A 20369-nucleotide genomic window follows, 5' to 3' on the forward strand; every position below is an offset into this window, starting at 1 on the left:
TTTAGCTATTGTTTTTTGCACCTATGCAGCCTTATCTAACAGTCAAGGAGACTTTATATTAAATGGAGACTTTGTCGTCAGTATGTTTAAAAGGGAAATCAAAGTTGGGAATGCTGTGATCGAATACAGTGGCTCCGATAATACTGTTGAAAGGATTAATTCTACAGATCGGATTGAGCAAGAAATAACACTTCAGGTGAAGTATATGTTGTGTCTATGGACAAGTCTGCCCAGCATTGTTGGACTGAAAACAGCAGGCAGTGATATCTGTTGATTTACTCTGCTTCATTTTTCTTCCTCTCAGGTTTTATCAGTGGGCAATTTGTACAATCCTGATGTTCGTTACACGTTCAATATCCCTATTGAGGACAAACCTCAGCAGTTTTACTGGAATGAGCATGGCCCATGGCAGCCCTGCAGTAAGCTCTGCCAAGGTGGGTGCTTGGGAAGAGTAGTTTTGTCCTGGATTCATTTGGGGTCTGGGCAGTACATCAAACAGATCCCTCTCTGTCAAGAGATTCTCACCCTGTGAGTATTGTTGTTTCCCTGGTCTGCAGTGGAGGATAACATCCTATAAGGTGCTTCTGGGTTTCAGAGCAGGGCACCTTACACCCCCTCCCAGCCAGGTGAGCCTCACAACCTGCTTTGCAGGTGAGGAAGCTGAAACACAGAAAATGAGGCATTTCCTAAGGGTGACCACCCTGCTAAATACTCACTCAGAGCCCATCCTTATGGGGGTGCTGCAGCTCTCTGCCTGTGTCCATCCCATCTGTGATAAACCCCTTCTGCTCCACTTAGTCTTAGACCCCCTCCCTATTTCTGACAGAGGTAGAAAAGCACACCTAAACATCTCTTAAATACTACTATAAAAGAAGCAAGAGAAATAACTGAATTGATCACTTTGCTGCTTGACTCAAAGCAAGTGCTGATTTTCTTTGCAGGAGAACGCAAAAGGAAGCCTGTGTGTAAGAGAGAGTCAGATCAGCTCACGGTGTCAGACCAGCGATGCGATCGAATTCCCCAGCCTGAGCCCAGCACTGAGCCTTGTAACACAGAATGTGAATTAAGGTGCACTGTGCTCAGCCATGTATATAAATAACATTGTGTACTTATTATTTACTCCTCTTTCCTTTCGCTTCTCACCCTAATTCCCTTTCTCACCAGTCTGCATTAGATTTTGAAAAAGAAAAGGATTGGTAGTTGCCTCTTTGTCAACCAAAAGGAATTGTCATCCACCAGTGGTGTTTTGAAAGGCACTTTTCAATGTTTTTACATTTCTCTTGCTGGATTCAATTAGAGCTAACTATAACAAAAATTCTCTAATGTTGAAAAATCTCCCTGTGCAGTACAAGGCCTGAAATTTGCATCTGCCTGGATCAGAAATGCTCAGTGCCATTCTACATACAGCCTGCAGAGAGGGGAAAACACATACTTAAAGCAAAAACGTAGCTAAGACTTGGATTTATCACTGTTTATTTAAAGCAAAGAATAGGCTTAAGTGTAGAATGGGTTTGGGGCTGTCCCCAGAGAATTCTTGGCAAGCTGGAATTGATGGAGCCCAGTCTAAATCATCACAACCCATTTTCCTTTAAAAAGCAATCTGTTTTCCTTCCTGGGGCTTAAATGTGGTGGCATTAAGCCTCTGCTGGTGAAGCAATTCAGACGGCCGAGCTTCCCGAGGGGTTTCTGCAGCCCTGTTAAACCGGGGCTGCGCGGGGCCGGGTTGTCGCGGTAACAGCTGTTGCCATTGCAACAGGTTGGAAACTTGAGAAGGGCAAAGCAGGAGTCTGAAAAGCATGCAGGGATGTGAGGCTCCCACCAGTCAGGAGCTATTGATTCCAAATCCCCTTGATCTTATTCTTCTCTGGGCTGTGGTAGAGTTTGCTCTCTTGGTTTGGGAGCGGGGCTCTGTGCTCCCTGTACAGGCACAGGCATCAGCCCAAGGGTCTCCAGGACCCCTAGAGGATGTCACTGCCTCCTCCCCCAGAAGCCACCCCTGCCAGGTGTGAGGGGCAATGGCTTCAGGGTCTCCAGCACCTCCCTGGATCAGGCCTCATGTCCAGCATCTCTTTCCAGAGCTGGACTGATGTGAAGGAGGGGTGTATCCCCAGATGAGTCCTTCGGGGCCTCCAGCACCATCCTTGTTGTCCATCTCACAGAGGAGGCAGCAGGGTGGAAATCTGTCAAGAGGGAACACCTCTAATCTCTGCTGACATAGCTAGGGTTTGAGTATCTTATAGCAAGTCATTTGCTTGTCCTTTGGAGAGCTGAAACTGCTTAGTGGGTGTCCTTTATTGTGGAGCACCTCTCCAGCCTGTGCAGATCATTTTCTGATGCTGTATTTTCCAGTTTTTAGATGCCAAGGGGGAACATAGGGTGGAAAGCTTTCAGAAGTTTTCAGAGCATGTTCCTTGCTTGACCATGAATTCCCCTTGCCACCTTGGCTGGTCCCACAGGATTACAGTGTGGCTTTGCTGTCTTTCTTTTGCTCAAGAAAGACCTTTCTGACAGTTCCTTCCCTTCAAGCAGCAGTGCCAGGCTAATTGTAAGTCCCAAAGCACTGGGAAGTGTGACACAGAGGCAAAACTTCCTGTTCAAGACATATATTCCTTATTTCTGTCCCACACCCTTGAGCACGTTCCCTGCAGAGCCCGGGGCTGATGTTTGCTGTCCCTGGCACAGGTGGCACATCGCGAGGAAGAGCGAGTGCACGGCGCAGTGCGGGCTGGGCTACCGCACCCTGGAGATCTACTGCTCCAAGTACAGCCGGCTGGAGGGCAAGATAGAGAAGGTGGACGACCGCTTCTGCAACAGCCAGACCAAGCCCAGCACGAGGGAGAAGTGCACGGGAGACTGCAACGTGGGAGGATGGCGCTACTCGGCCTGGACTGAGGTAAGGGATGCTCTGTGCCACGGAGAATCTGGTCCTTGCACAGGAGTACATTGGGCTGTTTAGGTTGCTAACAGAATTATGTAAAATATGGCCACGGTGGTTCTGCTTTCATTGCTTCTTCTGGAGGACACTCTAGTCTGAATCAGCCTGGTACTCCTGGTACTACCACTGCAATTAATCTTTTCATCTTCATTACATGAAGCTCTGCTAGCTGACATCAAAGCTGTTACCACTGCCAGGAGCTGGGGAGGACATGTTACTGTCATCAGAGGACTTCTGAAATTTGTTTCCTTTACACATCTTAGCTTTTGCATGAACAAGAATATTCCTGCAGGCGCCAAGAGATTGACGAGCCTCGGGTTTTCCAGGGAGGGCACAGTGAAGGGGGGCTGGCTGGTCAGAGAAAGTTAATCTCTCTTAAAATGAGAACAAGCAGCAGCCATTTAGGAGAACTGAAAGGCAACACTTGTAAAAATAATAATGGGGTTATATTCTGAGATGAATTTGAGAAACACATTGCCACGACATTTTATTAAGCCTGGCAAGATTAGGTTTTTAAAGGAATACATAAAGTAAAAGCCTGTTACTCAAAGTATAAATTGTTGCTCTGGAGGTTTCCCGGAAGTCACTCCACAGTGAGGGAGGAGGCAATAGCAGTAGAGTGGCAGGAAATGCTGACTGGGTGTGTGTCCCTCGCAGTGCTCCAAGAGCTGCGGCGGGGGCACGCGGCGGCGGCGAGCCATGTGCGTGAACACCTACAATGATGTGCTGGACGACAGCAAGTGCAGCCAGCAGGAGAAGCTGACAGTGCAGAGATGCAGCGACTTCTCGTGCCCACAGTGGAAAACTGGCGACTGGTCTGAGGTGGGTGCTGGTCACCAGGCTGGGCTCACCCTCCTGGTCCTCCACCCTGAGGGGCTGCTGTCTGCAAAGAAGTGTCTCCATCCCTGCTTGTCTGTCGTGATTTGTTTGTGCCTCCTGCAGAAGGTGGCAAGCCTGTGCACAGGGAGGCTTCAGACAGGCAGCAAAGTCATTGGCCTTGTTACCACTGGTCAAGTGGCCACTTTCCTCCCTGCAAAGCCACTGGGGGTTAATGTCTCTGCAATCCTGCAGTAATTTCTCCACAGTTTTTTGTAGTTCTGCCGTGCATTTGGGAAGAAAAATACCTTCTGCCCTCATTTTCCCTTGAGATTGTCCTCAAGAGCCCTGGCAGCTCTGGCTGTCACTGGAGGGCAGGATTGCACCCTGCTGATGTTTTGCTCAGCCTCTGCTGTTTATTACTGCTTCCACTGCTGCTGGTGTTTTCTGCAATGCAACAAAACAATCTTGATAGGTTTGTCTCTGCAGCAGGACTGGGGGTCCTGGAGAACAATCTTCAAAGGGTGCTCATCATCATTGTGGCCAAATTTCTCTTGTTTCTGTGAATCATGTTCTTTTAGGGCATAATGAAAGCAATTAAATGGGAACAGGGATTGTTTTCTACCAAATGTGTCTTCTGATTCGAGCTGGTGGCAGTCCAAGCCACACCAGGGCAGTGGAAGAAGTGCTCACAGCCTGCAGAAGCCAAGACCCTTAAAATGCACACTCAGAAAGAACAAGTGTTTTAGAAACACCCTGTTGTGCACAGCTAAAACCCCACAGGGCAGTGCTGTGCCTTTGCCCTGTGTCTCACAGCTACTGGAATTCAAGAGCTTTTGTGGCCTCACTTTGCCCATGCTGAAGAATTCTAGCCCAGCTGTGGTCTCCATGATCCAGCCCCTCCTCTAGACCACCTCCTGAGAGCAATCTTCTTGTTGACAAGACACTCCCCTGTCTTCCAGGACATGTTAGCTAAAGAGCTGCACTTCAGCACCAGGATTTTTTTAACCAGTGATTGCAGTAGATCTCCAGGTTTATTTTCCAGTGCCAGGGCAGGTGCTGAGCTGGAAGTGCATCCCCAGCACCACCTGAGCTTGAACTTTTCTCCTCACAGTGCTTGGTCACCTGTGGAAAAGGGCACAAGCACCGCCAGACATGGTGCCAGTTTGGAGAAGATCGATTGAACGACAGGTTTTGCGACCCCAAGACGAAGCCGGAGTCGGTGCAGATGTGCCAGCAGCAGGAGTGTGCCTCGTGGCAAGTGGGGCCGTGGGGACAGGTACCACACAGCCCCACAGGGCTCCTGCCTCAGGGGACCTGGATAAGGGTGACTCTGGGGCTGGGTGCTGCCCTTTCATCCAGATTCAGCAGCATAACTGTGTTAATTGATTTGCACACCAAAGCAGCCCTCTGTTTGCTTGGGTTCAGCGGATAGGCAGCAATAACAGTACCTGCCCTTTGTGCTAAATTTAATCTCTGTCATACTGAATTGGCTATGATTTTCAAAAAAAGGGGTTTCCAAGGTTACGCTCCTAAATCCATATTTAGGCACATAAATACATGCCCTAATTTTCACAGAAAAGCTGCTCACGTTGAATAACTTTTGTTGCTTTTAATGTTTTCCAGTTTCTGGGTTAGTGAGGGGTTTTTTTCTGTTAAAATACAAGTTACTCCTTCCTCCCAGAGTGTTCTGGCATCTGCTTTTTCACAAAGCTGTTAGCTCCTGACTTAAACAACAGCAGTAAACCCAGACCAGTTGTCCCAGTCAGACATATTTCCCATCAGTAAAATTATTCATTAGCTGCTCGTGCTACCATGGGGCTGAACAACCAGTTTTTAAGAAGGATATCATACAGGTTCTACCAGACTCTGATTCTAATGTGTGCAGCAAAGTAAATCATTTCAGTGTTCCACCTTCCTTCCCAAAGAAGCAAGTGAAGCGTGCAAGGCACTGGTGGCTGCAGCGAGTTAAAACTTTGACCTAATTTAAAGCTGAAATGCATGAAGTGTAGAGAAACCAGAAGGGAAACTGTCTTTCATTTTTGCTGCTCTTGCTACGTGCCTAAACAAAGACTGGGCTAATTAATACTTTCTAACCAAGGCACCTACTCAGACCCAGTGCTCTCTTCTCCCATCTGTCTTCTCCCAGTGCACTGTGACTTGTGGCCAAGGCTACCAGATGAGAGCAGTGAAGTGTGTTGTGGGCACTTACATGTCAGTGGTGGATGATAATGAGTGTAATGCTGCAACCAGGCCGACAGATACCCAGGTAAATTCTGCTCTCTTGTCTCCATCTCTTCCCAGTGTGTGTATAGAGGCTTCCAGGCTACAGGTTCAGGGGACATCTTGCTGCAGCAAAGCTTTGCCCTGAATGCCAGCCCTGCAGAGCAGTACCTTGGGCTGCTCATGGTTGTTGGAAAGATGCAGCACAGCACCCTGCTTTGGTAGAAATGGGATAGATAAACTGTGTTCAGGGAGTTCCCATCCAGATTCCAGATCCTCTCCACGTGGTTCACCTTACTGAAGCACCAGATTGCCAGAAAAGCAACAATGTATGAGGGTATCAGGACTTTTTGGGTGAAGATGAATTACCTTTGCTTATGGTTTATATCCATGGAGCTCTAGTCATGCCATGGGATGTGAGGGTGTGTTCAGATGCAGCACTAAAGCTGGAGTCTTAAGAGCTCATGAGCTGAAGAATCTGCAGTGGGTGAAGCAAGAATAACAACAAGAGACCTCAAGGTTGAGACATAATTACTGGCCTCAGAGGTTCAGGTTTTGACACAGCAGACACCTCCTTTGGCTTGCATTTAGTCAGGGATGCCTGGCTGCAGTCTGGGCTCATGTGGCTGCAGGACTGTTGCTGTTGCCCCTCACCACAAATGATGGTGAGAGGCCATTTCTTGTCTGCTGCATGTGACAATGTAATGTTTGTGACAGCTGTACTTCCAGACATGTCCTCCCTGGCCAGATAAATTGAGAAATGTTGCACACCTTTTGCAAATTTGCTGAAGAGGCTTTCCATGCTGTGTACTTGGAAGCAAATGTGAAAATTCCCATTTCAAGCAGAGGATATGTCCAGGGTGTCTGGAGGAGCTGGATAAAACAGAACATTACCATCTAGGAGAGTTATAGTGCTCATGCCCTGTGCAGCTTCAGTCTTGCATGAACTCAGAGTTTAACCAAGGCCACAACATTTGGGAAAGAGCTGTTTTTCTCATGTATGGAGACCAGTTGCACTGCAGTAAAGGGGTAGCAAACCCACCTGTCATCAGCCATCATTTGGCATGCATGCCTCCAGCATAAGCGAAATCACAGCAAAACAGAAATCGGGTTTGCCATTTGTCGGAAGCTGCTCTCCCCCTCATAGGGACAATCACTCTTAATTTCCTTTTTGGCAAGGACTGCTCAATGGAGTAAAGTCATGGATGTTCATAGTTTCTGGCACCAGACCTCCTGGGAGGTCCAGACAGGACCAGAGCCCTCCTGTGAGGCATTGTACAAAGACTGAGCAGAATGACAAATCTGTCCCCAAAACCTCACATTGCTTGGTGTGTGGTGGAGATCAGCACATGGATATAGGTGGTCTGGTGGGCTGCAGGGAATCAAAGGGCTGCAATCAGCAGCATAACCTTTATTGTGTGGGCTGCAGGTCTCACACTGAAGGAAGGGAGCTTTGAAGGGAGATAAAGTTGCTGTTTTGCAGATGTTTGTTCATGCCAGAAAGTTTAATGAACTTTCATCTTCTGCCTCAAAAACATCTGGTTTTAATGCATGGAGATGGCACATGGTTCTGGGGATCCCTATTGTAGAGTTCCTAGCAAGTCAAAAGTCCACATAGGGTACTCCATATGAAGGCCCCAGGAAATGATGCTGAGTTTTGCTGATTCACCAAGGGGATGCAGGGGGGAAGCTGCCTGCACAACGCGTGCAGGTCACAGAGTTTCAAGATGTTGCGTGTTCTTCATAATTACATTGAAGAGGAGGTGGTTTCATTAAAACATCTGCAAATTCTTTATATCCTGCTTTTCCCCCATGTATTTCCTGTACAGGACTGTGAAATAGCTGTATGTCCTTCCCATCCAAATAGCCCGGAAGCCAAGAGAGCCCTATCAGGCATTCACAGGACACAGTGGAGATTTGGATCCTGGACACCGGTAAGCACACATCCTAATACTTTCAGGATTATTTTACAGTAGACAGTGTGATACTTTTAAGTGCATATGCCCAACTTTTCATTACAAAGTCCTTGCAATGTATGTCAGGCAACTTCCTAGTGGAGTGCTCTTTGCTCTTCCCTAGTGCTCTGCAACATGTGGGAAGGGAACCCGGATGAGATACGTCAGCTGCCGGGATGACCAGGGCTCCGTGGCTGATGAGTCAGCTTGTTTCCACCTTCCAAAGCCATCAGCCACAGAAATGTGCACCGTGACTCCATGTGGGCAGTGGAAGGCCTTGGAGTGGAGCTCTGTAAGCATCACGCTGTCTCTTGCAAGAGACCTCATTGCTGCTAATGTGCTTCATTAATCTGTCGCACTTGCCCTTTTATAAGTGAGGTTATTTGGGTTTTCTGCTGTTCATTATTAGCAAGAGCTGGTTTTCTAAAGTGGAAATGTGACCATGTCTCCTTTTCCCACTGTAACGCAGTGCTCGGTGACCTGTGGTCAAGGTAAGGCAACGCGACAAGTGATCTGCGTCAATTACAGTGACCAGCTGGTGGAGAGGAGCGAGTGTGACCCAGAGGACCTCCCTGCCACCGAGCAAGAGTGCTCCATGTCTCCTTGTCATCCAAACAGCCATGACTACGGCAGGCCCATCCCTCCTTTCCTCTATTCAGACCATCGCCTCAAACCGCACCCTGGGGGCAGCCCGAACCGAAACCGTGCACATATACCAGGAGGCAATCAGTGGAGGATTGGCCCCTGGGGTGCTGTAAGTGTCCTGATTCTCTTATTCCTGGGTTTTGTTGGGTTTTGTTTCTTTACCAAGCTAATCTGTATTTTCTTAAAGTCAGCACAAAGAGGAAAGAGAGAGGGACCTGTCTCCCCACTGTCTGCTCTCTGCTCACACAAGCAAGTGTTGCAGAAGGGCTCAGGCATCACTTGTCAGCCTCTCATACCTCATATCTCCAAGGCAGTCTAGGCAGAAAGCTGACAGCATCATTTTCCATGAGGCAAAGGCTGGCCTCTGCTTCTTGGCTGTCTCCTGGGGCATTTACAGCTGTGCAGGGTTGTTGCCAAAGCACAGCAGAGCCTCGATGCCAGCTCCTCTCTCTGCAAACAGTATGCAATGCTTTATCATGGAAGTCTCTGAAGGGAATTAAGCACAAATGGGATGTCAGACACTGCAGCAGGGATTACTCACCTGCTTAAAACTAGGCTGGCGTTTACTTTCTTTGCTTAGTCAGCACCTAAGTCATTGCACTGCTATTAGCAATAGCTGGGTTTTGAAGTTTAATAATGCCTGTTAGCTGAATTAAACTTCTAGCAGTGCATTCCCACGGTGCAAGGCACTGGGAAGGAGCTGGAAATGCAAGCCTGTTCCTGGACTTAACGAAGCTCTGGGCAATTGTGTCTTCCAGTGCTCTAGTACATGTGCAGGGGGGTTCCAGCGGCGGGTCGTGGTGTGCCAGGATGAAAACGGATACACTGCAAATAACTGCGATGAGAAGAGCAAACCCATGGAGCAGAGATCCTGCGAGTCTGGCCCCTGCCCTCAATGGGCCTATGGCAACTGGGGAGAGGTGAGTGCACCATCCATCTGGGCTTCCTGCCCAGGGCAAGACTTTCATTAGCAGGTGGCAGAAAAATGGGAGAAGAGAGGGGTATTTTGGTGACATTTATTAGAAGGATTGGAACTTGCAGGGCAGCCTCTGATAAATGAGTTAAACCCAAGCAATTGTTGGGTGGTGTTTTCATTTCCATTTGTCATGGGAAAACTTTCTTCCCAAGCACAAGAGTAAGTTTTACAAAAATGAAGATTTTTTTTTTTTAAGAGAAGCCAAGTTTAACTGAAGGTGTTTTTTTTTTTTTTAATAAAAGCACTGCTTCCTTTTGAAAATTAATCTGAGATGCACAATTGGAGATGTAAACCTCCATTATCACATTGAGTTGGGCAATATCATGGTGGAACAGCATGAACAGCTTTAGGGGGAGAGAAGCTGAGGCAGCTGAAGGTCCATCTGAGGCTAACGAGAGGGATTTGGCTGGAGGGGGTTAGTTTGGAGCAGAAATTACCATTGGTTTTTTGAGGTGCTAGTGCTTTGGGCAGCAGGGGAACAGTGTTTTTGCTGTCCCAATGGTGATTGCTCTGTCCTCTGCTGACTTGCAGTGCACAAAGCCATGTGGAGGAGGGACAAGGACACGGCTGGTGGTGTGCCAGCGCCCTAATGGAGAAAGGTTTACGGATCTGAGCTGTGAAATCCTTGACAAGCCACCAGACAGAGAGCAGTGCAATGTGCAGGACTGTCCTAGAGATGCTGCCTGGAGTGCTGGTCCTTGGAGCTCGGTACGACCATAAACTCTTTCTCTTTATGAACTATTTTGTAGATATCCCCTAACAACATTTAATTTGCTTCAAACCAAGGTGCTAATGCTTCATGTCTTAAAACTGCACTTACAGAGGATTATTTACTATGTATTCAGAATAACACCTGTTCAGGAAGGGCTTATATTAGGGGAGCTCTGGTCCTTTAATTTAAAAGGCACTTTCTGCTAAGTAGCAACCTTTGTCCATTTTATTACACTTTGCAAGTGCTGTGCATTATGAATCTTGGTTCTGGCTAAGTTTTTGCATATGGATTTAAACCTGGAATTTAAGCAGTACATTTCCATTGAAGTTAAATTGTTCTGCTCTTTAATGGTAGTACTGCACTGGGCACCTACTGGTTTAGCAGTGGTGTGTTCTCTGCCAAAGGCAAGAGAAGTGGGGAGAATGTGCTAAATGGCATCAATTCCCAGGCATGTATAAGTGTGTATAGATGTGTGTGCATGTGGGCACATGCCCACACACAGACCTACATAGAAACATGTGTGCATTCACACCTGTGCTCTATTTCTGTTCCTGTGTATATAATAAGACTGTGATGTACAGTGCAAAGGCACCTGTAAGCTATTCTCATGCATCTCTCTGGTTCTGGAGAGTGATTGTCTAGCTTGATCTCCAGCTGCTGCTTTATCACTAATCCAGCAAATGATCAGCCAGGTGTTGGAAGGCTTAAAACCCTGGCAATTTCCCAATAGCAAAATAGTATTTGGAGCAGAGGTGTCTTACTTTGCTCCTTTGCTGCTGGAGGAGTCTGCTACAGAGATGCTCTTGTGAGGGCAGAGCAGCCCTGAACCACAGGGTTGGGGTGCTATTTCAGGTGCCACACCTTTGCAATTGTCCCTGGCCAGAGCAACAACCTTTTCTGTGAACCTGCACCAAAGCAAGTGCCACCTGAGGTGCTTCTGGAGCCCTGGAAAACCACAGACCTGTCCATTTTGGAGTGGCTTTCAAACAGATGTAAACCTTCGTTGTGTATTTTGTTATAAAAGCATTCGAAGACAACTTTTTTAAAAATCTGATTCAAAAGCACTTTATAGGAAAAGAAAAAAGAGGCCTGTTTTTTAAGGGATTGGACTTCCTCAATTGTCATAGTTTGGAAAGTCATCTTGCCAAAACCTGCTCTCCTTCTGTGGGTGCTTTCAGTAACACGGATGCCTTCAGTAACACTCTTCAATATTTTTATCATACCTCAGTGAGCTCTGCAATAGCCATAGAACTGCTGAACTGGTGTGTATCCGGTGCTTCACCAGTACAAGACACAGTGCTATGAAATATTTCATTTGAGGTGCTAATGTACCCCTTGTCCATCAACCTTCCTGGTGCTAAGGAAGAGCAAGGTGAGGTAAGCAGAGGTAGCGATGCATGTGCTGGCTGCCCCACAGGATTTGCCAGCTGGGAGGTGCCTCCAACTTTGTTTTACCTGTGCTGGACCATTTTCAAGAGCCAAAGGTGTGGACAGAGTCGTGTTTCATTCTTCGTGGCTGTTGAGGAGCAGGCTCCAGGGCTGCACCTGCTTCTCAGTGTTGGAAACACAGGGTGCAGTCCTCTAGTCTGGTGGGTTTTTTTTCACCCAGGAAAAGTTCCCTTGGCTCCATTCTGTTGTATTAGTCTCAGTGGGTTGTCCTTGCTCTCCTGGGAGCAGGTGGGACAGGTGAAGGGCAGGGACACCCTGTCCTGCCTGCAGTGTCTCCTCCCAGCTGGTGCAGGGCCACAGCCCTGGGGAAGGGGCTGCAGGACTGAGCCCATTCATTGCCATGAACTGATTTGGTTCTTCAGTCACATTTACCGAGGTGTCCTTGGGCTCTGACATAGGGGACCCAGAGCTGTCTGAAGACTGAGAAGTATCTGTGGGGTCCCCAGGGCTTCGTGTCCCTCCAGCAGAACACTCCACGTGTATGTCTACCTCGTGCTACTACTGTAGGTAGTAACGGCCAAATTTTCCTCCTGTAGTGTGGTGTCACCTGGATTTGCTTTAGCTCTGTCATCGGTTGCAAACATCATTCTGTAGCTGTACATACTTCATCTGTTGGGATGGAGTGTCACTACCATATTTTTTTGGTCACTTTTGAAACAAGAGTATAGTATTAGCTGAAACTTTTCAGCAGTATGGATTTATGTATTTATGTAAAAGTGTATTTATTTTTCCAATACTGTTATTTAATTTTATATAAATATTGCATACATTTACAATGTTTAATGTTAATGTTGAACAGTGAAAATTAAAGACAAGTAGAATGTAATCATAAATGAATTTGTATAATGATTTCTTGAGTCTTTTGCTAAATTCAGATCATATATTTAGTTTTGGTAACTTTTGCTAAATTTTCTGAAACGGTTCTGCAATGTTCCATCTTTTATCTGGCTTTTCTTTGACTTGCTTTGTTCTCCAACAGAAATTGTCATTCTCAATGATTAAACAAACACAGTTAAAGGTGTATGAATTACAGTTTGGATAACTAATTTCTTGCAATCATCTGACTGGCTTAACATTACTCAAGTTTCAGTGAAATTAGTACTATAAAATACTTACAAATTAAAGCAGAGAGTCTGAAGCACCCAACCTGCAGTCCTTGGGCAAAATTCCACTGGGATTTTATACAGTAAACAAGTGATCTTTATCTGGCTGGTTAAATCCAGGTTTGGAAGAGATAATTAAATGGAAAAAGAGATTGTATGTGTAAATGATAATTTTACAACAAGAGACTGGTGAGATGTCTTGTCATTTTAATGTATGTTCAAAGAGGACTAAGAGGAGGTGACACTTTTATTCCCTTGCTTATTTAAGAAGATGTATTTACCCATTGCAGAATTGTACACCGTGTGATAGACCTGACCTTTTTATTAAAACCATGCTTTAGAAAACATGCACTGACTGTCACCACAGAATACAGAGAGTGTTTTTTCTCCTCTGAATGCTTTATGGTGTGAATGCAGATCTCCATGCACACTCTCGAATCCCGAGAGGAAATCTTGCCATGTTCTCCAGAATGAGGGAGGTGTTCACAATGAGAATTATCCATTGCTTCACTTAAAACCCAAGGTTTGGTTTTAATAAATATACCCATATTTATACCACATATATAAAATATATGCATAACCTCCCTTAAAGCACCTGTCTTGGAGCAGACTTGCTCCATGCAATAATTTCTGATATTTTGAGTTTGCCTTAATATCCAATTGTATCTTGATACAATTTAGGAACAATGCTGAATTAACTTGTTGTGGGCTTCTCATTCTTTCCGAGTCAGGAAATGGTCACAGATAAGGTAAAACAATTCTATCTACAGCACCCTGCTTCAGTTGGGTGAGTCATTTGGGCTTCACTGCACAGGGCAGTGATCATTTGACTTTAAACTCTGGAAAATGGGTGCGTGAAGTTTAGATTTATTTGGGGTTTGTTTGGGTTTTTTCCAAAAAAGTATTATAATTTTAAAAGTAGTCTGCCTTGTCAGGTACTTGTCAGTCTTGGGTATCTGAAGTTCAAGCTGCTGGTGCAGTGGTTGTGCAGCTCTCAGTGCTTCCCAGCTCTGTATCCTGTAGGCAGAAGTGCTGGAATCAGAGTCTTTGAGGGCTTTTTTTGCTCTAATGAAGAATCAGAAGCTTACTGTCAAGTAATTAGAACATTAACCAACTAAGTTCCAAACTCTCTTATTGTGGATATGAGTTCAGGTTTGGGCTAGGACAGCATTGGTTTCCCTTGGCAGGAAGCTGGTGGCATTGATGGCTTTGCAGGGCTCTCTGCTGCACACAGGGATAGAGCAGCAAAGGAGCTCTGAACTGGGTGGGAAGTGGAAGAACTGCCTGGCCAACATCTGTGTCAGGCAGCTGGCACTCTGGAATTTTAATCTTAAAGTTTGTGTCAGTGGAAACTTTGGGTTACTTGTTCTTAATTCTGTCAAAGCCCCAACATGTTGTTTGCAAAATGCCTTCCCCGTGCAGCTGGCTGAAAATAGGCTGCTCAACAGCAATATTCTCTGTGTCATTGTTCTGATAATGTTCATAGCAGGCAGGATGTCAGGTCTTGCTAAGGCAGAAGTGATAGCCAGGGACAGATTTGGTTGCAAGTGTATATAACTCTGCTGTTCCCTTCTTCTCCTCTGCAGAAAATGAATTTGCTGTGACAGCAGCATTGCTGAGCTGCTCTTGGGGTTTTGTTTGAAGAGTCTCAGCCTGTTGCTCCTCTGAGGCAGTGGTGATGGATGCTCATGCATCTCTCTCCTCACCTCAGTGCTCACAGCTGGTGGCTCCAGGGCAATCACAGGTGGGCAAAGCCAGTGGTACCCAGCTGCCAAGTAGAGTCCCATCATTTTTTTCATCTCTTTTTACCCTAAAATCTCCAATTTTTGTTCTCCATTTTTATTTTTTGCCTATTATCACTATCTTTCATTGTTCTGTTTCTACTTAAAAAAGGAGAGAACTATAGCAGTATACTTTTGTAATCAGTTCTCTGCCTCCTCTTTGCTGGTGTTGATGCTCCATTAGCAGGAAAACAACCATGGCAGCCCATCAGCTACACCCTGCAGGTGAGGGACCACCCTGGGGCACTGTGTGTTTAACACTGAGCCAGCACCTCTGTGATTCCTGGATCAACTCCTCACAGGGCTGATTTCCTGCAACTCAAATCTCAGCTGTTACAATTCACTCTCCCCCTTGCAAACCCCCATTGGTCTTTACCCCCATCATGAGCTTTTAGTGTGATAGAGAAGTAAAAGGACTGGTCAGCAATGTCCCTTCTGACCTCCTTAATCCAGTGAATAAATGCAGGGGAAGGACCAGGGAAAGGAGCTGCAGAGGGTCCCATTGCTGTCCTTTAACAACCTCTCCTGTTGCCACTGCCAGCACAGACAGGAGCTGGACCAGTGGTTAGGCTCACAAAGGTTATTTTCAGGTATCTTTAAAATCTTCTCACCCCTTTGCCCCCAGACAGTGCATTTTCTCCCCAAGTTCCTCAGAGCACTTTCCCACTCAGAGCAGTCTCTTTCTTCCCATAGTGCAGTGGTTGTTTGGCTGCATTTGGCATGCCTCTGTGGTTGCCTTTTTACACCTCCTCCCTTACACATTTTCTCAATGAAATAGTCATTTTCTAGGCCTAAACTCAACCAAGAAGTGGTGAGGCTGCTGTTCAGTGATGGCTGGCTTCAGGCCTTGTGTTATGGTGGCCCATCCCTGGCTGCAGATCTCCTGCACATCTGCATAGGCCCTCACAGGAGAAATAAAGCAATAAAAAAGGGCAGTTGCTGGGAATATTTGTCTCCCAAAGCACTGGCTCTGAGTACAGGAATTCATTGGACTGCAAGGGACTCATTGAAGCAGTTACACACTTTCAGGGATGAGCTGTGAAATGCAGCATCTCCAGGCAGATCCCTGAGCTGGCTTTTGGGAGTCTGCCTGCAGTTTTGCCCATTTTCCAGAGTCACACTGGATACCCCATACTGCAATCATTGCTGTTGCTCAGATCCTGGGGATTTAGAAACAAGGATGTATAACAATGAGGGACATGAAGCACAAAGAGATTTACTGTGCTTCTAACTTTCCCAGTGACTGATTTGTGCAGTTATTAAGAAAAAAATTGTGTAGTTAGTCCTGTTCCAAAGACATTTAAAGCTCTGTTCATATTTTAATTTTACTAGCTCACAGGGGAAGTGAGTGAGCCAGCAGCATGGATGAAAATCTGTCTGATGCCCAAGACCATGTACAGGTTGACAATATTTATCCCTAGTGCATTAAACCAAGATTATTCTTTATAAAATGGGGGAGCAAGCAGCAGCCCAGTGCTCCTACAACCTCCCAGTGTGATGCACACCTATGAAACAGGGCTGACATTTCTTGGAGAGCTCTTTACTTTGTGTTTTACTCCATCCAACACAGAAAAATCCTATTCTGGAACAGAATATCTAAATGGCATTGTAGTACCACTGTTCCCTAGAAATATGAAGTATCAGTTAGCTGAGGCACCTTGCTGCTTCAATTGCTACTCTCCTAGAAGTGCCACAGCATGGAAAATAGGCTTCATCAGCACCTTCCACATCCCACTGTTTTGGTGTCCTTAGGTAGCTCACACATCTCCTCCCAGTTTGAGGAAATGCCATCCTCTGCCTTCCTCCCTGGAGAGACCTGCAGTGGCTCTGTGGGGCTTTTGTTTGTTGTTCAAGGTAAATAGTGTGGAGCAGAACAGGGACACAGCTTTTAGGAGAGCTTTGTGTGCCCACAGCCCTGCTAATTTCTGTGCCTGGTGAAATCTTTTGTGGTGTAATAGGGCAGAGAAAAGAGGGGGAGAAGGTGCTGTTTACTGGGTGGATGCTGCAGAAGAGGAGATGCATGGCTTCTCCTGCTGCAGTTACCTCTTTCTGTCATATATCTTGTGGGGTTTACCAGCTTGGGGAAGTTATTGTATTGACTTTGGCACTCAGGCCTTCAATGTTGCAGGAGTTAAAGAACCCAAGAGCATCCTTTCCTCTGGGCAATTTGTGCTGGAGCAGTGGGTTCCAGACACACCAGCTCTTTCTTCCCCTGCAGCAGCACATTAAATTGGACCCTGTTCTCTGATAAATTTTCCTCTTTTTCTCTGGTTTTTTTTTTTTTTTGTTTGTTTGTTTGTTTTAATGTATTATAAGACATCATCTGAGGCCACTCACCAGTGCCTGCAGCTGAGTTTGGTGGCAGGAAGGTGAAGATTTAGTGATTTTTTTAGAAGATTGCTCCCTTTTGCAGTAATGACTTGGGAAGGTCTGTGCCTCTGCTCCAAGCCAAGACCAGAGCCTCTGGAGGATGGAGACCCTGTGGGCACTGCAGAGACAGGACAGGCCAGCAGGGAAGTTCCCTCTTGCCCATGCCCAGGACAATGAGGGCTCCTTGGGAATACTGGGGCAAAACCTGTTCAGGCTGGGGGCTGTGCTCCAGCTCTAAGGGGGCTCCTCAGAACACTTCCTCAGGGGCTCTGCACAGTGCTCACAAACACATTCAGGCTATACATTCCAAAATCCCTAATGTTTGTGCCTTGTTTTTCAATCACCCCATTTCTCTGAGGAATCAATCTGGATGAAACATTTCTAAAGCCTCTTTCAGAACTGCAGTGCAGTGCTTTGATGTGTTTTGTTCAGGTCTCTGGTCCATTTCCCCTCCCTTAAATGTAGAGACCCCTCTTCCTTTTAAATGTACAAGAAGCACAGGTACTTTTTGGCCATGCACCAGCTAAAATCACCATGACCATACACACTCAGCACCCATGTCTTAAGTCATGGCTCCTTGGTTTGTGAGGAAAGGAAGGCCAAGCTGGGTGACTCCTGCCCTGCTTGCATCCCCACCCAACTTTAGGGATTTCTCACCATGCCAACGCAGATGGGCACAAGACCTTGATAAAACACATTGGTGGGAGAAACAGGGCTTCAGAGCAGCATTAAACATTTCCTAAACATCTCCTAAAGTGCTGCAGCCTTGCTTTCAGCCTGTCCCACTGAAGCCAAGGGAATTACCTGCTGAAATACCTTGCTGTTGTGAAGCTGGTTTGGTTTGGAAGCCACAGAGCCCCTGTTGCTGAACAGCACAAAAAGGTTCCAACATTTTAAGATTCCTGGTAAAGGTTCAGCTGGTGAGGAAGGATCCAGGCTTTCCTTGGTGATGTGTCTGTTGATGTCCTCTGTGCTCAGGGACTTCAGAGGTACAGAAGTCACTGGGATATGGTTTCAGTATCTGAGAGCAGCAGTGTTAGTGGCAGTAAAAGGTGACACAGACTAATAGGCTGCTGAAAAGTAGCTATGAGGGTACATTGTTGGGTTTGCTTGTAGCTGGAGAAGTTTGCTGGCATCCAGGAGCACAGCCCTCTTGGAAAATAGATGTAAAGCATTGGAGGGCTCTGTTGCTTTTTTGCTTTATTTCATCCAACACGTTTTGTCTCAGATTGTTGGAAAGGATGAACCAGGGCTTACTTACAGCTGCTGACTTTCCATAAAATCCTTAATGTGGGGCAGTCTAAATCTACAAGGATTGATTTTAATTTCCTCCAAAAAGTTGCTCCTGGCAGAATCTGATAAAGCCATTTTCAGTCTAATCCTTCCCAGCCCTGCCCTTGCTGAGCTATCATTCCTATCTTTGGGAATTCACTGGGTGATCACCACAGCTTGCATTCATTGTCTTAAATACCTCCCAAATCGCTGTGGGGTGATGCACGGTGGGTCTGAAAAGTGGTCTGACAGCATTTTCTGCAGCTTTTCACTTCTGGGGGAGAGTTTTCCCAGGTTCTTGCTTGGGATGTGCCCTTCTGCCCTTTGTGGAGCTGCCCCTTCAATGCACCAAGTGTACAAGGAGCAGTCACTCCATTTCTTCTTGACTGCTCTGTGGTGCCTTTTTCTTGCTGAGATCTGTTCATTTGTGCCCAGGGCTCTTGAGTCCTCTTGGTGCTGGACTGACCCCACTCCCAGAAATTCACCAGAGACTTTGTACAGATTTTTAAGAGATTTTGAACATATTCTCTTTTGGTTTTTTTTTTTTTTCCTGATGCCAGCACTATGCATCAAGTAGCAACCCATCTATTTTAGAGGGGTCTTAATGAACAAGAGGTACCCTCACCTCCCAAACGATGAGATCAGGAAATGCAGAAGGGGCTATTTTAAAGAAATTTGCACACACTTGGTAAAACAGAATGATCATCTCCTAAACTCTGAAACAGAAAACAATTTTTTTGTGGAAACAAAAACACAAGCAGAGCAGAGCAAGACATTGCAGATGTTTAGCATCGTGTTCTGACCTTTATGGAAACAGTTGATATGGAAATATTTCTGCTGCATTTATTTAAACCTTTTTCCTAGAATTTATTTAAACTAGGCAGTATATTTATTTGAAAATATCAGCAGCATGCCAATCTCCAGTTCTTGGCAGGTTAACACTAATCATGCAATAAACATAAAGCCCTTAAATCTGTGCTAAGTGCTTTGATCCTAATGCTCTTAGGAAAGTTCTTTTGTTATTGTTCTCCGTGTAAATTGCCAGGTGCAACTCTGGTGGGTTTAGGAGATAATAAAGATAATAACAAGGGGAAGGTTTGCTAGAGTTTTAGAGTGATGGCTATAGCTGATTTTTCATAATACTGTTTCTCTATTATTTTATGCACCGCAAACTTTCTGGTGTTTTTTTTACAGAAACATAACAATTTGTTATGTTTCTGTAAAAAACCAGAACCATGCCTGGCTGTCCTCCCAGGTTCATCCAGGGGTGCTGTTTGCTGTTGTGCCTCAATCACAGGCTGTAAACAGCCTTTCAAGGCAGCATTTCCCACACTTAAGTGGAGGCAGAGGCAATGTGACCACAGGCATGCCCAAGTGCATGTGATCCTCGACTCTAGGAAGCTGATTAGTGAAAAAATTCCATACAGTACCTGGCTACACCTTCAGGGCTGTCCCAGGGGTGCTTAAAACCGGTAGGGGCTTCTCTGTTGACTCAGAAAACCTTGGATAAGGTGAGGCTGTTATTCCAGAGAGCCACCATCTGCCCCCAGTACTTGGAAGCAATTTCTATGGGGAGTGTGGGAAAAAAGTTCAAGAAAAAGAGGAACGTGAAGGCAGTGATTTTGCCAAATGCTTTGAGGAAGGCAAGGTCAAAGCTTACCTCATTGTGGTACTGTTATTGGTGGGTACCATAAGCAGGCAGCATTTGCAGCCATGAAAAATCCTGTTAATGAAATGCAAAGTTTATCCAGGGTCCAAAATAAATGATGAGGCTGATGGTGGTAGTTGGGTGTAGAACTTCCCAGACTCACATGGTGTTGAGATGCAGCCCACTATTAAATTATGCTTTGCATGTGGCTCACATATGCTTAAAATCTATGTGCCAGATAAAAGTTGAATACCTGAGATGAATTAGATGGCAGTTATTAAGTAGACTCTTTGCAAAGGAATTTTCAGTCTCTGATACTTGGTTAAATTAGATTATTCAACCTTTCTTTTCTGTCAGTGCAAATGAGATCATAACTCAAATGTGCATGAAAGCAAACGGGTGGTTTAGATCTGAAAATGCACAGCTGCCTAAATTTGATTTATATTAAAGGCAGACATAGAGATGATTCATTCCAGCATCTTGG

The 20369-nt window shown here is 45.8% G+C and overlaps 1 protein-coding gene across 4 annotated transcripts in view; it reads left to right on the forward strand.

Annotated features, from left to right (window-relative positions):
• The window catches only part of ADAMTS9 (ADAM metallopeptidase with thrombospondin type 1 motif 9), a 79019-nt gene that overhangs the window by 33952 nt on the left and 24698 nt on the right, over positions 1-20369 (forward strand). For all 4 annotated transcript variants that reach the window (XM_071439426.1, XM_071439427.1, XM_071439428.1 and 1 more), the window contains 12 exons: positions 30-196; positions 305-434; positions 942-1068; positions 2683-2893; positions 3593-3757; positions 4866-5030; positions 5901-6020; positions 7804-7908; positions 8054-8221; positions 8399-8683; positions 9333-9494; positions 10082-10258. In XM_071439426.1, the coding sequence (XP_071295527.1) occupies positions 30-196; positions 305-434; positions 942-1068; positions 2683-2893; positions 3593-3757; positions 4866-5030; positions 5901-6020; positions 7804-7908; positions 8054-8221; positions 8399-8683; positions 9333-9494; positions 10082-10258 (1982 nt within the window). The remainder of the gene's footprint in view (positions 1-29; positions 197-304; positions 435-941; positions 1069-2682; positions 2894-3592; positions 3758-4865; positions 5031-5900; positions 6021-7803; positions 7909-8053; positions 8222-8398; positions 8684-9332; positions 9495-10081; positions 10259-20369) is intronic.

The sequence above is a fragment of the Agelaius tricolor genome, unplaced genomic scaffold (assembly GCF_023055355.1).
Source record: "Agelaius tricolor isolate 1412-34295 unplaced genomic scaffold, bAgeTri1.0.p SCAF_14, whole genome shotgun sequence".
Classification (NCBI taxonomy): Eukaryota; Metazoa; Chordata; class Aves; order Passeriformes; family Icteridae; genus Agelaius; species Agelaius tricolor.